General features: G+C 43.8%; 1 protein-coding gene across 1 annotated transcript in view; it reads left to right on the top strand.

Moving 5' to 3' along the window:
• Elavl1 (ELAV like RNA binding protein 1) overlaps positions 1 to 15,886 on the top strand; it is a 40,690-nt gene continuing 24,804 nt past the window's right edge. The window contains exons 1-2 of the mRNA XM_078035180.1: positions 1 to 161; positions 13,312 to 13,499. Of these exons, the coding sequence (XP_077891306.1) occupies positions 13,328 to 13,499 (172 nt within the window). The 5' untranslated portion in view covers positions 1 to 161; positions 13,312 to 13,327. The remainder of the gene's footprint in view (positions 162 to 13,311; positions 13,500 to 15,886) is intronic.

The raw sequence follows: 15,886 nt of genomic DNA, 5'->3' as shown, positions 1-15,886 counted from the left end.
GCGGGCCGGAGCGGGTCGTGCGCGCTGAGGAGGAGCCGCCGCCGCCGTCGCCGTCGCCGCTGCCGCCGCCACCGCTACCGAGGCCGAGCGGAGCCGTTAGCGCCGCGCCGCCGCCGCCCGCCCGCCCCGGAGCAGCCCCGGGCCCGCCCGCCCGCGTCCAGGTGAGGCGGGGAACCTTCGGTGGCGCCCGACAGGGTAGGCCGCGGCAGGCCTGAGCTCGCCTGGCCGGGCCGCGGGCGCCCGCGGGCCTGCACCGGCCGAGGCCCAGGCCGCGCCGAGGCGGGAGGGGACGCGCGCGGGCCGCGGCAGAATGGCGGGCGGGCGGGAGCTGGCTTGCGTGGGGGCCAGCGACAGGCCCAGGACTGGATTCCTCGGGCGCCACGAGAGGCGGGCGAGAGGGACTCGGCGTGGGCACGCGCCTGGGGGCCGGGCTCCGCAGCGGTGGCCCCGGTAGTCTTGGAAGCCCGGCATCCGGGGGCGGGAGAGTGGAGCCAGAGGCGGGGGAGTGGGGCAAGAGTCTTTACCGCGCAGAGGTCACGGCCCACGGGCTCGCTCCCCCGGGAAATCCTACAGATTCTTTTGTGGTCGTTGTCAGTCCCGCCGCCGGTCTGAAGTGCTTTTAGAAGTGTGTAAACCTTTCAGTGCCTATGGGAGTCTTAGAAAAGAAAAAAAAATTTTTTTTTCTGATCGCCATTTCTAACAATGCTGTTAGTGGGGCGTGGGATGTTTAGATTTGTAAAATATATGTATATGTTGAAAACAAATGGCATTCAACAATGGGGGACGGATGGTCTTCCTTTTGCCTTGTCTTCTCCTGCTAGGCCTATTAAAATGGGTTTTGGTACCTACTGTGTACAGGGCAGGTGGAGAAGAACTTTTGTATGGGGCTGCCCCCGGAGCGACAGAGCCCCCTCATCAAAAGTGTTCATATGAGATCCTGATGGCCAGTGCTGCAGAAGGGGGAAGATAGGGAGGATGAACCAGCCAGAAAAGAGTTTCTCAAACTCAGCTCTACTGACAGTTGGGGTCACATAATTTTTTGTTGTGGAGCGCTGCCCTGTACATTGCAGGAAGTTGAGTAGCATCCCTGGCTTCAACCCATTAGGTGCTAGCAACATCCTTGTCCCTGCCCCCAGTTGTGAGGACCAGAATATCTCGAGATGACACCTGGGGTGTCTCCATCCTCCCCACCCCCATAAGAACCATCCCTGAACTTAAAAGTTTCCTCCACCATGGGAGATGCTCCCAAGACTTTGAATAAGCTCAGCTGTTTTTAGCCTTAGTCTTCTTATCTCTGAAATGGTAAGGACAAAAGTATTGTGCACACTTAAGTATGTGAGGAGTCCCTTGTGTTGTGCATGGCCTTTGCGTGGTAGACATGGAATACCTGATGTTTAAATAATTGTCAGTACTTATTTATTTAGCCAGTATTTATTGACAGATTACCATAGTCTTGACGTTTCACAGACATTTGTCTTCAGCCTTAGAGGTAGGAAATGTTATAGTTGCCATTTTAGAGATGAGGAAACTGAGGCTTACATGGACCATGTGGTATAACTTGTTTCATGCACTAAAGTGGCTGAAGCAGGATTTGAACACTGATGCTTACCCTGAACCACTGGGCTTCACTTCTTATAATCACAGGGGTCTAGGGCACCCTTTCAAGCAGTGTTTTAGGGAGTCCCATTCTGTTGCCATTGAACATCTGTGTGTGAAATTGTGCTGAGGTCTGTTTTAAAATGCTGAAACTTGGGGTCCACGAAGAGGCCCAGATATATAAACACCTCCAGATGTGGCAGGAAATAATGTTTCTGTTGAAGCACTTGTTTGAGGGAGCAGAATTTTATTTTGGTTATATTGAGTCTGGGATAACAGAGCATCAGATAGAAAAGAAAAGAATTATGAAAATGCTGTCTTCTGATGCTTGCTCCGTCACTTCTTTCACTTGCTGCTTCTCGTCTCTGTCCTCTTTCCACAGTGCAGCAAGATTGTCTTTTGTAAATGTGGATCTGGTTTTGTCCCTCCTTATTAAAAGTCTGAGTGGGAAAAAGCAAATTTTGTTGATCTGTTTGAGTAACTTGAAAGAGAGTCAGAAGCCCTGAGCTTAGAATACCAGTTCTTACATACTCAAACCCTCCCTTCTATTCTGTCCATCTGCACAAAGACTCCCAACTCTGACCCTCTATGCCTATTTCTTCCTCTGTCTGGAATGCTGTTCTCTATCACCTGGTGATCTACACAGCCCATCCCAGAGCACACTCACCATTTGAAGCCAACCCTGACTGCCACCCTTTCTCCACCCCCACGGGAATCAACTGTTCCTTGTTTGTGTTCTCATCCCATTCAATTTATTGAATCAAATTGAATGCTAAATGGTTAGAGAGGCGCAATACTGGCTTCTCACCCCTAGATGGCAGTAGTGAAGTAGAGAGCCTAACCTGAGACTGGAGTCAGGGGAAGACCAAAGGAAACAAGCCTATGGAAGGAAGTGAGCCTGGCTTTCCTGGTTTGAATGAATCTCTCTGCTCTACTACTGTGTCCCAAGCCCCACAGTAGGCTTTAGGGAGCCAGTGGTATATATGATGGCTGTGTAGATCATTTCAGCCACTCTGCTGAGTGTGATGGTTATACACGGCCTGATGTGGAAGCACAGAAAATGGAATTGTTATCCAGACTTAGGTGAGCACAGAATCCCAGAGTGGAGAACAGGTTTGGTGGTCAGGCAAAGGCCAGAGGGAAGGGCTTTGTGGGATGCAGGATCATAGGGGCAAATAAACATGGAGGTGGAAACTTCTCCATTTATTATAGAAACACATGGGATGTGGTACTTCTGGGGTAAGAAGGATGAAGTGAATAGTGGCCATAATTGCAGGTCTGCTGGGCATAGGGCTTGTGTGTTATGAGGGACTACTGAGCACCATTAGTCCCCAAAGAGGCAGTTAGATATGCATAGAAAGAGCAGAAGAGAGAGAGAGCTGAAGGTCAGAAAACCAATTAGGAGGCAGTTCTTTCCTTCAGGTCAGAAAAGTTAGGAATATGGCTCAAGGCTGCAGTGGTCAGGACAGAGAGGAAAGTGCTGAGACATAATTAGGGGTTCAGAGTCACAGGACTTGGGGGTGCTTAGGTGTGGGAAGTGAGCAAGTGCATACACTTGAGTGACCCAAAGATGAGTGGTTGTTAAAAGAAACCAAGAAGGCAAGAGTTGTGATTTAGTGAGTTTTGAGACAAGAAACACATCGCTGGAGCAGAGTGCAGTAAGTGGGAAGGTGGCAGAAGAGTCTGCTTGCACTTCTGAGCCCTCTGCTAACCCTGCCTTCCCCCAGCACAGATGGAGTGCTAACCACGTGCTAGGTGTGGGACAAGGCACAGGGTCTATGCACAGAGACTTACTCGCATGCCCAGTGATCCATCCCCGCTCCACTCAGAGCCTCAGAGTCAGTCGCAAAGCACTCGCACTGTCGTAGCTTGGAAACACAGAACTTAGCTACTTGTTCATTATCACTGGGAAGAAAAAGAAATTGCTTTCTTAAAGACTTAGAACTTAGATTGGGAGAAGAGATCTTGATGTGCCATATTTTAAGGATGAAGAGGCCTGTCTCTGGTGATGTGTTGAAAGGAATGATTATCTGTTGTTGAGGTTTTATTTTTGTCTGAATATGTTGTTGTGACCAGAGAGGTGTGGGGAGGGCTGTCTAGGGGTAGCCAGTGGCCTGAGAGAGTAAGAGAGAAGGAAGGCACCAAGAGGCAGTTTTGGAGCCCTGTGTGGACTGGTTTGACCAGGCAGGTCCAGAAGGGTCAGGTAGTAGTGAGTTTCTCAGCCTGGTCAAAGTGATCCTGGAAGATTGTGTGGCAGGGTAAGAGTGCTCTTGTGCTTTATATGCCCTGTGCTTTGTTCTGTGCCTGGCACGTAGTTGGCACTCCATCTGTGCTGAGGAAAGGCAGGGTTAGCAGTGGGTTCAGAAAGGGCTGGATGTAGCTACCCATCAAAGAGACCTTTATGCCAAAGGAAGTATTCGCAGGAGAGGGAACAGTATAGAACAACTCAATGGCAAGGCTGGTGTCACTGTGAACAAGACACTGAGAGACAGGAAGAGGAGCCTTTGGAGGGTTTAGAGACCCCCCTTAGGAGTTGGTCTAGGCAAGAGGTGACAGGGATCTGATTAAGGATGATGGCAGAGAGGTGGGGGTGGGGTAGAGATATCTCAGATGTCAAACTGGCAGGACTTGGTGCTTGATGAGGTACAAAAAATGGAGAGAGGTGAATTGAAGGACAGGTTGGAGGTGTCACCCTTGGAGTAATTTGGGGTGGAGGGATTTGAAGAGGAACTAGGAAGAGAGGAGATGAGGGTGCTTGTATCTAGAGACAGGGAGGTTGGGAAATACATTTATCAAGTGCCAGGTGCTGTATAGCAGGTGTTGACATTCCATCTGCATGTTGGGAAACAGGCTCAGGGAAGAAAGTGACTTACTGTAGTTAAGTTGGTCAGCAGTAGGATTGGTGTTGGAGCTCAGGCTTGTCAGACTCCAGAGCCCATGTTTTTTCCTGCTATGCTGTGTTGCTTTTGTTACAGAGCTTTAACAGCTAGAGAGAGCTGGGACTCTTAGCAGGGCTCTGGAGCTGATCAGGTCCCCTCTGGTGCACAGAGCATTTGGATTGTGCCATATTCTGGCTGCATCTGACCTGCTTCTCCACACACTCCCCCCCCACACACACACTCCCTGCCCCCACATTGGCTTCTCAGCCTGGCTGATACAGAATTGCTCTAACTTAGCAGAAGCCGCCCCGACCAGGCTGCTTTCCCCTTTGTAGGCCGCAGACAGAGGCCAGTAAGTTGCTGTGTGCGCTGTATCCACCCAAGCCTTCGTAATTGGGTCAGGTGGTATCCTTAGTTTTTCCTGGCATCAGAGCATTTCCTGGTGACCTGAGACTTTTACCTTGAAGACATCTGTAAAGGACTTTAGAAATTGAGTCCAAGCCCTGTCAGATGATGTGTGAAGTGTCAAGGTTGAGCCTGAAGGTATATTTGACTGTTCTAGTTTTGTTCTGGCTTAAGTCATTTAAAAAGCCTGCTCCATCACTATAAAGTGAGACAGATTCTTGTGTATACCTAATAGAAAGCAAACTTACTGGTAGACCACCTGTGTATGCTTTTATGTCACGTATAAATATGCATGTATCTTCTGTGTGGGGTAAGTTTTCCACACATGTGGATGTCACTGGTATTACACACAAGCACAACCAAAATTGTTTGAAATAGTTGTGATAGAGTTGAAAACCTCGAGATCATCTAAGCAAGACTTCTCTCCCTGATGCTTCCAATTACTGGGAACCTTTCCAAATCAGCAGAAATAATTTTGCTTAACACAAAATTTCCCTTTCTACTTCCTGCAGTTGACTCTGATTCTTTGGGATTATGTTTACTGATGATCCCAAGAAAGTTTGGTACTGAATGTGTTAATAGAATGACAGGACAGTTTCTGACTGGCCTTCTTTAGCATAAAAAATATGCTCCTGATACACATGATTCCAAAGAAGATGGGGAGTCTCTCTGTGTAATATATGCTGGATTTGCCAGGCCCCCTGGGTTTACCTGGAAACCCTTAAACGATACTAGTGTGCCCTCGACCCTCAAGGCTTTCCCCTTGACAGTGGTGCAAAGCAAGTAAATTATTGTGCAGAATGATTAGAGCAGTAATAAAGGTTTACAGCAATGGCATAAGGCACTGAGACCTATTGCCACCTGTTGTTCTGGTGGAGGTGACTTTTTAAAAGGTGAGCAGGGAGAAGGATGGTGGATATGCTGTGTAAAGGGAGCAGCCAAAACAGGCCCCAAAATAGGATGGCACATTGGGGCAAAGCCAGGGCAGGCAAGGCCAAGGCAGGACCCAGTGGGCGCCTCATCACAGAAATCTTATGATTCATGCTGGGGAGACCGCTCTGTAGTAACAGCTCAGACCAAGACCTGCCACTTATTAATAGAGCGATAAAACCACCACAACAACAAAACAAACAAAAAAACCTTCAAACAATCCTATACCAAAAAGAATGAATTTTCCCCACATGCAAATTAAAAAAAAATAATGATTTCAAAAGAGAACCAGCAAAATAGTGTGACCTCTGCGCTTCAGTGGGTTGTGACTGCCAACAGGGAAAACCAGAGGGGCTGAGCAAATTGACTTGGAACTGACAGGAGGCAGCAGTGACTTGGGAATCACTGATAATTGGGTGATTACAAGGCCTAGTTATGGTGGTAAGGTTGTGGTTAGATCCAGTGTATACCAAGACTGGCTGGGCCCAGGTCACAGGCCATGCAGACTTGGAAAAGATCAAGGACAGGGGCTGGGGCTTTAGCTCAGCGGTAGAGTGCCCGCCTTGCACGTGTGAGGCACTGGGTTCAATCCTCTGCACCACATAAAAATAAATAAAGATATTGTGTCAACTACAACTAAAAAAATATTAGGGAAAAGAAAAACAGGGCGGTAGAGAGCAGGGCATAATGACCCCAGTGAGACTACTTTGAGGGGTTTGTTTCTCCATTGTTGCATTGGCCAGAGCCTTAGCCTGCATGGGGCTGTTCAGCTTGATTGCATGTCAGGACAAGAGAGTGGGCTGTGAAGCAGGGTAGAAAAGCAGAAGTTGTCTTTTGAAATCATTATTTTTTAATTTGCATGTGGGGAAAATTTATTCTTTTTGATATAGGATTGTTTGAAGGGTTTTTTGTTTGTTTGTTTTTGTTGTTGTTGTTGTTCTTTGGGACCCACCCCTCACCAGAACTGTGGTTCAACTCAGGGCCTCACACTTGCTAGTCACAGGCTCTATCACTGGGCTATACTCCTGTCTCTTTTTATTTTGTAACAATCTTGCTAAATTGCCCAGGCTGGCCTCAAACTTTTGATCCTCCTGCCTGAAGCCTCCTGAGTGGCTAGAATTATTAAGCACGTACCACCATACCTGGCTTAGTTTGTTTTGACAATGCATAAACTTGTGTAACTGCTACTACCATCAAGATACTGGAAAGTTCACTGTTCAAAAATATTGCCTCTTGCTGTTCTTGTTAGTCAATTCTTCCCCTCATTCCCTATTCCAGGCAACCGTGATCTATCCCTACATGGATGCTGCTTGACTTATAGTGGGATTACATACTGATGAATTCATCATTATTTGAAAATGATGGTTGAAAAATGCATGTAATACACTATTACCACCATATAGTACACTGTAGAGTATTGGTGTTTTACCCTCATAATCACATGGCTGGCTGGGAGCTGCTGTTGTCCAGCATCACAAGAGAGTATTGGATGGCATACCACTAGCTCAGGAAAAGAATAAAATCCATAATCCAAGTGAGAATGAGATTTTCAAATTATTATAAAATTGAAAACTCTTTTTTTTTTAAAATGTTCTCACTAATGTTATTTGCATACTTTCGAATCAGATGGGAAAGGTATTGTTCATTGGATTTTTTTTTTAAAGAGAGAGAGAGAGAGAGAGAGAGAGAGAATTTTTAATATTTATTTTTTTTTTTAGTTCTCGGCGGACACAACATCTTTGTTGGTATGTGGTGCTGAGGATCGAACCCGGGCCGCACGCATGCCAGGCGAGTGCGCTACCGCTTGAGCCACATCCCCAGCCCAAAATTGAAAACTCTTTTTAAAATATTTTTTTAAGTTGTAAATGGACACAATATCTTTATTTTATTTATTTATTTTTATGTGGTGCTGAGAATCAAACCCAGTGCCTCACATGTGCGAGGCAGGCACCCTACCACTAAGCCAAACCCCAGCCTGGAAAAGTCTTAAAACCATCATAAGTTGGGGACCATCAGTGCTTAGTGCTTAGGCCCTTTTATAGAATGTCATAAAAATGAAATCAAACTGTATGTAGCCTTTTGAGTCTGTTTTCTTTCACTTAACATGATGTATTTGAGATTTATAAAAGAATCATGAATTTGTAGTTCCTTTTTTGTTCCTGACTTATATTCCATTGTATGGTATATCATAATTGATCTCTGAGCAGCTTAAAGGACATCTGTGGTGTTCAAAATTTTGGTGACTGAATAAATCTGCTATAAGGATTTGTATGTAAGTTTTTGTATGAGCATAGTTTTCACTTCTCTTCCACCAATACTATGAGTAGGATTGCTGGATCATGTGCTAAGTCTGTATTTAACTAAGAAACCATTACTCTGCTTTCCAAAGTGGCTATATTTTTTGTATTCCCATCAGCAGTGCATGAAAGGTGTGATTTCTCCCCATTCTTCCCAGCACTTGACATTGTCCATTATGTCATCATTTATTATTTAATTTTGTTTTAGCCATTCTGATAATTAATTTGCATTCCCCCCCCCAGATTTGCATTTCCCTAATGATTAGTGATGTTAAACATGTTTTCATATACTTATTTGCCATCTGTCTATCTTACTTGATGCAGTGTTCAAATCTTTTGGTAATTTTGAAATTGGATTTTTGTTTGTTTGTTTGTTTTGAGAACTTGTAAAAAACATTCTGGGGCTGGGGAGGTAGTTCCATGATAGAGTATTTGCCTAGCATGAATGAGGCCCTGGGATTGATCCTTAGCACTGAAAGAAAAAGTGGAGTGAGTGTGTGTGTGTGTGTGTGCACACACTGAATACAAGCTCTTTTATGCAAATATTTTCTCCAGACTGGATTTTAATTCTTCCTGTATTTTAAATTTTTATGATAGTCAGTTTATCAGTGTTTTAGAAAAGAAAGCTTTTGTTATTCTAAGAAATTTTTGCCTAACTCAATGTCACAAAATCCAAAAGATTTTTTGGATTTTTTGCATTTTAGAACAGAGGTCAGCAAACTTTTTCTGTAAGAGCCAGATGGTAAATATTTTCAGCTCTGTGGGCCATATGGTCGGTACTAGGTTGTTACTACTCAGCTCTGTCATGATAGCAAAAAGTAGCTACAGGCAGTATGTAAACAAGTAAGAGGGATTGTGTTTCAATAAAACTTTATATAAACAGGCAGTGGACTGGACTCATCCTGCAGAGCATGGTGAGCAGTCCCATGTTAGAAGGTCTACTTTTTACCAGGCAAGGAGAATGATAAGAGTGGGGGTAACCATTGTCCAGTTCATGCTCCATGAAAGCAGGATGAGGGAAAAACAGAAGAGGAGATGCCTAACTCTTAGAGAAAAAGTGAGGAGAGGAAAGAGGAAAAAATAGAGAAGAAAGGGGACTGGGATTGTAGCTCAGTGGTGGAATGCTTGCCTAGCACGTGTGAGGCACTGGGTTCCATCCTCAGCACCACATAAAATTAATAAAATAAAGGTATTGTGTCCATCTACAATTAAAAACTTTTTAAAGGATAAAAGAAGACAAATGTTTGAATACATCTTGAAGAAAACTTCAGTGTGCATTTTAATTTTTCATAGGTTAATTTCACATTAACCTGTGTTCTTTGGATCAGGCTTCAGCAGATGTTTTTGTTCATTTGTTTATTTTTGATCATTTATAGCTCATGATCTATTTTAAAATCTCATAGCCACAGATGATTTAACAGATTCATGGAGGTTTTCTTGATTAAACTTTAATACTTTCTATTGAAAGTTGATATTTATTAGCCATCCCCTTTTAATATATATGTAGGTTATGTTCAATTTTATACTTCTACAAGCCATGGCGTGTGTTGTGTTTTTGCTTATTAACCTGCACATGTGTGCTTGTTTTTGTGTAATAGATTCCTTCAGTTCTGAGTCATGTGGTAGCATTTACCTGAAAAATTTTGGTAGGCACTGCCAGGTTATCCTCCAAAAAGGCTGGACCATCTTCCATTCCTGTCAACAGTCAATGAGTCTGTCTCTCCCTTTTATCCTTACTTTCAGTAGATTTTGTCTATCCTGGATTTTATTCCTTCTGACTGGCAGAAAGCAGCGTCTCATTTCATTTTTCTTCATTGTTCATGAAGTTGAGCTTTTCATGGGCTTAGCATCATAGGAATTGCCAGCATCCATAAGTTGTAGACCATATCCTTGTCCACTTTGCTGTGTCTTGCCTGCCTATGTAATATGTTGCGTTTTTTAAATTAGATGCTGTGAATTAAGTTTTCTCAACCTCAGCAGTGTTGACATTTCAGGCTGGATGTTATGGGCATTCTTCTGCACCTTGTAGAAGGTTTAGTTGATAGCAAACTGGCCTCTATCCACTAGATGCCAGTAGCATCCTTGCCCCCAAGTGATGCTAACCAAAAATGGCTGCAGAAAAATTGCCCAGTGTCCTTTGGGAGCAGAATTGCCCAACCTGAACAAATCTTTACTCCTCACACTTCAGATAGAGCCCTAATATCCAGAGTATACAAGGAACTCAAAAAATTAGACAAAAAGACAACAAATAACCCAATCAACAAATGGGCCAAGGACCTGAACAGACACTTCTCAGAGGAGGACATACAATCAATCAATAAGTACATGAAAAAATGCTCAACATCGCTAGCAGTCAGAGAAATGCAAATCAAAACCACCCTAAGATACCATCTCACTCCAGTAAGAATGGCAGCCATTATGAAGTCAAATAACAACAAGTGTTGGCGAGGATGTGGGGAAAAGGGTACACTGGTTCATTGTTGGTGGGACTGCAAATTGGTGCAGCCAATTTGGAAAGCAGTATGGAGATTTCTTGGAAAGCTGGGAATGGAACCACCATTTGACCCAGCTATTCCCCTTCTCGGTCTATTCCCCAAAGACCTAATAAGAGCATGCTACAGGGACACTGCTACATCGATGTTCATAGCAGCACAATTCACGATAGCAAGATTGTGGAACCAACCTAGATGCCCTTCAATAGATGAATGGATAAAAAAAATGTGGCATTTATACACAATGGAGTATTACTCTGCATTAAGAAACGACAAAATCATAGAATTCGGAGGGAAATGGACGGCATTAGAGCAGATTATGCTAAGTGAAGCTAGCCAATCCTTAAAAAACAAATGCCAAATGACTTCTTTGATATAAGAGGAGTAACTAAGGACAGAGTAGGGACGAAGAGCAGGAGAAGAAGATCAACATTAATAGGGATGAGAGGAGGGAGGGAAAGGGAGAGAGAAGGGAAATTGCATGGAAAGGGATGGTGATCCTCAGGGTTATACAAAATTACATACAAGAGGAAGTGAGGGGTAAGGAAAGAATAATACAAGTGGAAGAAGTGTTTTACAGTACAGGGGGTTGAGAGAGAAGAGGGGAGGGGAGGGGAGGGGAGGGGGATAGTAGAGAATAGGATAGAGAGCAGAATACATCAGACACTAGAATGGCAATATGTAAATCAATGGAAATGTAATTGATGTAACTGATGTGATTCAGCAATCTGTATACGGGGTAAAAATGGGAGTTCATAACCCTTTTGAATCAAACTGTGAAATATATCAAATTAGATGTAATGTTTTGAACGACCAACAATAAAAAAAAAATTACAATACTCTAAAAAAAAAAAAAAAGAATTGCCCAACCTGAGAACCCTTGATGTAAATAATGTGCAGCAAATATTTTCTGTTTTTTGTTGCTTGTCTTTGTTTATGATGCTTTTTGCCCTACAGAAAGTTTTTAATTTTATGATGTTTAACTTTCTAGTCTTTTTTCGAAGTGAACCTACTTTATAAAGAGCAAGGAACAGAGATACCTTCAAATAAGTAGCAGAAATGCTAGGAAAGTGTACTAATTATGCACATTTGCCTGAGAGTAGGTAGGCTAGGGAAGACCTGAACATTTCTACCAGGAATAAAGCAACCAGGCCCAATTCCTCTCCTAGTGTTGATTCAAGGGCTAGGTGGGAAATCTCTGCAAGAGATGTTTAGAGTTTTATGTAACTCTGGCAAGGCTATTTTTAAAGAAGGGCTTATGACCGTGGGCTCTGGGTATTCAAACCTAACACTGCACATCAGGGATCCAGAAAAAGGGGGGCTGCCCTCTGAGACCTCTGGGTGGTAGGTGGGTGGTGCCTACATATTCAGAGGCGGGGACGTGGAACTGCTTATGTTAGGCATCGCTCTGACTTGCCAATAAACCAGTGTAGGCTACACTTAAGAAGAGTGATCTTCCTGCTCTAGGATACATCACTCCAGACATTTCTCTAAATCCATCTTGGGCTTTGATGTTGGTCATTGAAATTGAAGACTGTGGCAGGCTGGGTGTTTCTAAGAAAGCCATGAAAACCAGGCTCCTCTGACTGGTAGAGAAACACCAACCTCTTTCCAGCTCAGTCCCTGGGTCTTTGGAGATAAAGGGCACAAGGAATTTTGCCTGCCTGCGTGATAACAGACAGGGTGGCCGTGGTTGGGATGTTGGGGTACACATCACAGGCTTGCAGTAGCCAGCCAGAATCAGCACTGGACACAGGGAGAAAGCAGCCAGAAGCTCTTGAGAGAAAGCTCAAACACTCTTCACAGGAACTTGATTCATGGTACTGGAATTGGGTCTAAGTTACTTTAAAGCCCTGTCAGTGGACGTGGGTGAACTTGGAGTTGTTCTATTTTGTGACTACTTTTTAGAGTGGTTTTAGGTTTACAGGAACTATAGTGAGTTCCCTCAGACCTCTCCTGTGTACACCACACCTGGGACTAAAAGCATCTTATATTAGTGTGGTACATTTGTTATAATTGATGAGCCAATATTGATAATTGTTATTAACTAAAGCCTGTAATTTACATCAATCTTAATTCTTTGTATTATATGTCAAGTGGTCTTTGACAAACATATAATGTCCTGCATCCATTAGAAAATACTACAGAACCCTTGCTGCCCTAAAAATCTCTTGTGCTCTACCTATTCGTCCCTCCCCATCCTCATCCCTGACAATCCCTGACCTTTTTACTGTCTCCATACTTTGGCCTTTTTTCTAGAATGTCATAGTTTCTTTCACTCAGCAATATGCATTTAAAATTCATCCTTTTGGACTGGGGGGTGTAGCTCAATAGTGGAGTGCTTGCCTGACACGTGCGAGGGTTTATATTCAATCCCCAGCCCGCCAAAAAATAAAAATAAAAAATAAACAAAAAATAAAGTTCCTCCTGGTCTTTGTGGCTTAATAGCTCATTTCTCTTAAGCACTGAATAATACTTCATTTTCTGATGTACCATAGGAATGGAGTTTATTTTCTGTCCATGCATTGAGGAGAAGTGTTCAGGTTGCTTCCAGGTTTGGGCAGTTATGTGTAAAGCTGCCATGAGCATTCATGGTCAGGTTTTTTGTTGCCACAGTCAAAATCTCCCAAATATGAACCTAGTCATTAGTTTTGCGTTTATATATTGCAGTGTGAACATTTGGAACTTACTTGATCTTATTTTTCTTTACAGATTTTTAAGAAATACAATGTCTAATGGTTATGAAGACCACATGGCCGAAGACTGCAGGGACGACATTGGGAGAACAAATCTAATTGTCAACTACCTCCCTCAGAACATGACCCAGGACGAGTTGCGAAGTCTATTCAGCAGCATTGGTGAAGTTGAATCTGCAAAACTTATTCGGGATAAAGTAGCAGGTAAAGACATGAGAGGTTTTTATGAAGCAGGTACCGGCGGCTGTCCTGTTAAGCACTCACTTGCCTGCCTGTGACTCTGTCACATTCCTCAGTGCAGAATAGCCATAGCTGTGGAGCAATGGCTGTGAAATTTTATTTTTAATCTCAAACTCTCTTTTTCCACTGCCCTTGCATAAGATTGGGTAGGTTTCTAAAAGATGAAAGATTCTTTGTAAAACAGAGTACACGTACAAAATTAAGACATGAGAGCAGAGGAAAACTGAGGAGCCAGCAGAAACAGAATGCTTTGAAAGCTAAAAGGGGCCAGCAGCTTGTTCTGCACAGGTTAATCAAGTCCATGTGTGGGAGTGACTCCCTGCTGTGGGCAGGTACTGTCAGGCCTGTGCCTGTGTCTCTACAGACCCCCATGCACAGTCCAGCTGGCACCAGGACCCTGTTGTTCATTTTCACGCCATCAACTTGAACTTCTGCACTCTACCCGGCTTGAACACTGTGGGGCAAGAGCAGAGCAACTGACATCCCTGCTCCTCTGCTCCCTCACTGTATGACTTCTAGGCTCCCTGTCCCTGTCCATGAAACAGAGGTGGCAGCGCTTATGGCCTGATATTCCCTGGCTTGCAGGTGTTTGGAGAAGGCCAGGTTTCTGTTGAGGCCCTACCTAAGAGTTGGTCTCCATTCTGAGAGTATGGCTTTGGGGATTCTGGAGCAAAGAAAAGACCCAGTGCTCCAAAGCACTGTTTCTTTCTTTTCTCCTCAGAGAACTGTTGTTCTGAGGAGCTCTCATCTTCTTCCTGCTCCTTCTCACCTCCCCCACCCCCCCTACCTAATGAGGGGAATGAGCAGTCCTCTTAGGAGTGAGGATTCTCTATCCTATAAACAAATTTAAAGTTTAAAAACAAAAAACAACCTTCATTCTTGTTATGAAAAATGTCAAGTATACATGAACAAAGAGTAACATAGTGAACTCAGTGTACTCGTGGTCTAGCTTCATCAACCTTCAACATTTTCCCAGTAACTTCAAGACACCTGACCCCTGGATGACCCCTATAAAGTTTGTCTAATGGCTATCCAGAGAATTAGCTCATCAGATGGAGGCATTGAACCCAAAAGCCTCTTCTTCATCCTAATCTGAGAGTCTTATTTAATAAACACTTTCTAAAGAGAAACTTTAGATAATATAAAAACTTGGGCTCGGGATATAGCTCAGTTGGTAGAGCTTGCCTTGCATGCACAAGAGCCTGGGTTCGATCCCCAGCACCACATATTAAAAAAAGAAGAAGAAGAAGAAGAAGAAGGAAAATTTGAACAGTATTAGAATGTTTTAGAACACCATTCTAAATAAGAATCCTGTCCTGCCAGGCACAGTAGTACCCATCCATAATCCGAGCTACTTGGAAGCCTGAGGCAGAAGGATTGCAACTTTTTTTTTTTTTTTTTAATATTTATTTTTTAGTTCTCGGCGGACACAACATCTTTGTTGGTATGTGGTGCTGGGGATCGAACCCGGGCCGCACACATGCCAGGCGAGCGCGCTACCGCTTGAGCCACATCCCCAGCCCAGGATTGCAACTTTGAGGCAGGCCAGCCTGGGCAACTTTTTTTTCTCCCTGTCTCAAAATTAAAAAAAAAAAAAAAAGCTAGAGATGCATCTCAGAAGTAAAGCACCCCTGGATTCAATCCCCAGCACACACATATACACACACACATACACACACACACAAAAAAAAAAAGAAGAATCCTGTCAGAAAGGTTTTAAACTCTCCAGTGCCTCTAACAAGTCTTGCCTTTCCCCATTTGTGTTCTGGTGGAAGGGAATATCAGCACAATTGATATTCCCAGCATTAGAATCTGATTTGTAAGGGTTACCTGACTTTATCTGATTTCTTTGATGTTCATTGATCTGTTGTGGTTTTCAGAGAAATATAAGCTATGCAAGTAGAACAACTAGGCTTGATGAACTGATTTTGGGAGCCAAAGAATCCAGTGGAAGTATGATATGAAAATTCAGAGATAAGTTTTATCTTCTTCTTAGGCAGTGGTCAGTGAGCTAGGGGTTGTAGAGGAGATTTACATGGGCCCCCAGCTCTACTTCGTCATCTTTAGAGTCCTCACACAGAGCTTTATCTAAAGCTCAGTGAGCCCTCATTTCTTCTTTTTTTTTTTTTTTTTCTTTTTTTAACCCAGGGGCACTTAACCTCTTGAGCCACATCCCCAGCCCTTTTTATATTTTTATTCTTAGGCAGGGTCTTGCTAAGTTTTTAGTGCCTTGCTAAGTTGCTGAGGCTGGCCTCAAACTTTGGATCCTCCTGTGTCCACCTCCCAAGCCTCTGGGATGACTGACAGGTGTGCACCACTGTACCTGCTGAGCCTCATTTCTCTCCTCTTGC

This window comes from Ictidomys tridecemlineatus, chromosome 2 (genome assembly GCF_052094955.1).
Source record: "Ictidomys tridecemlineatus isolate mIctTri1 chromosome 2, mIctTri1.hap1, whole genome shotgun sequence".
Classification (NCBI taxonomy): Eukaryota; Metazoa; Chordata; class Mammalia; order Rodentia; family Sciuridae; genus Ictidomys; species Ictidomys tridecemlineatus.
This window is presented reverse-complemented; position numbering and strand designations above follow the sequence as displayed.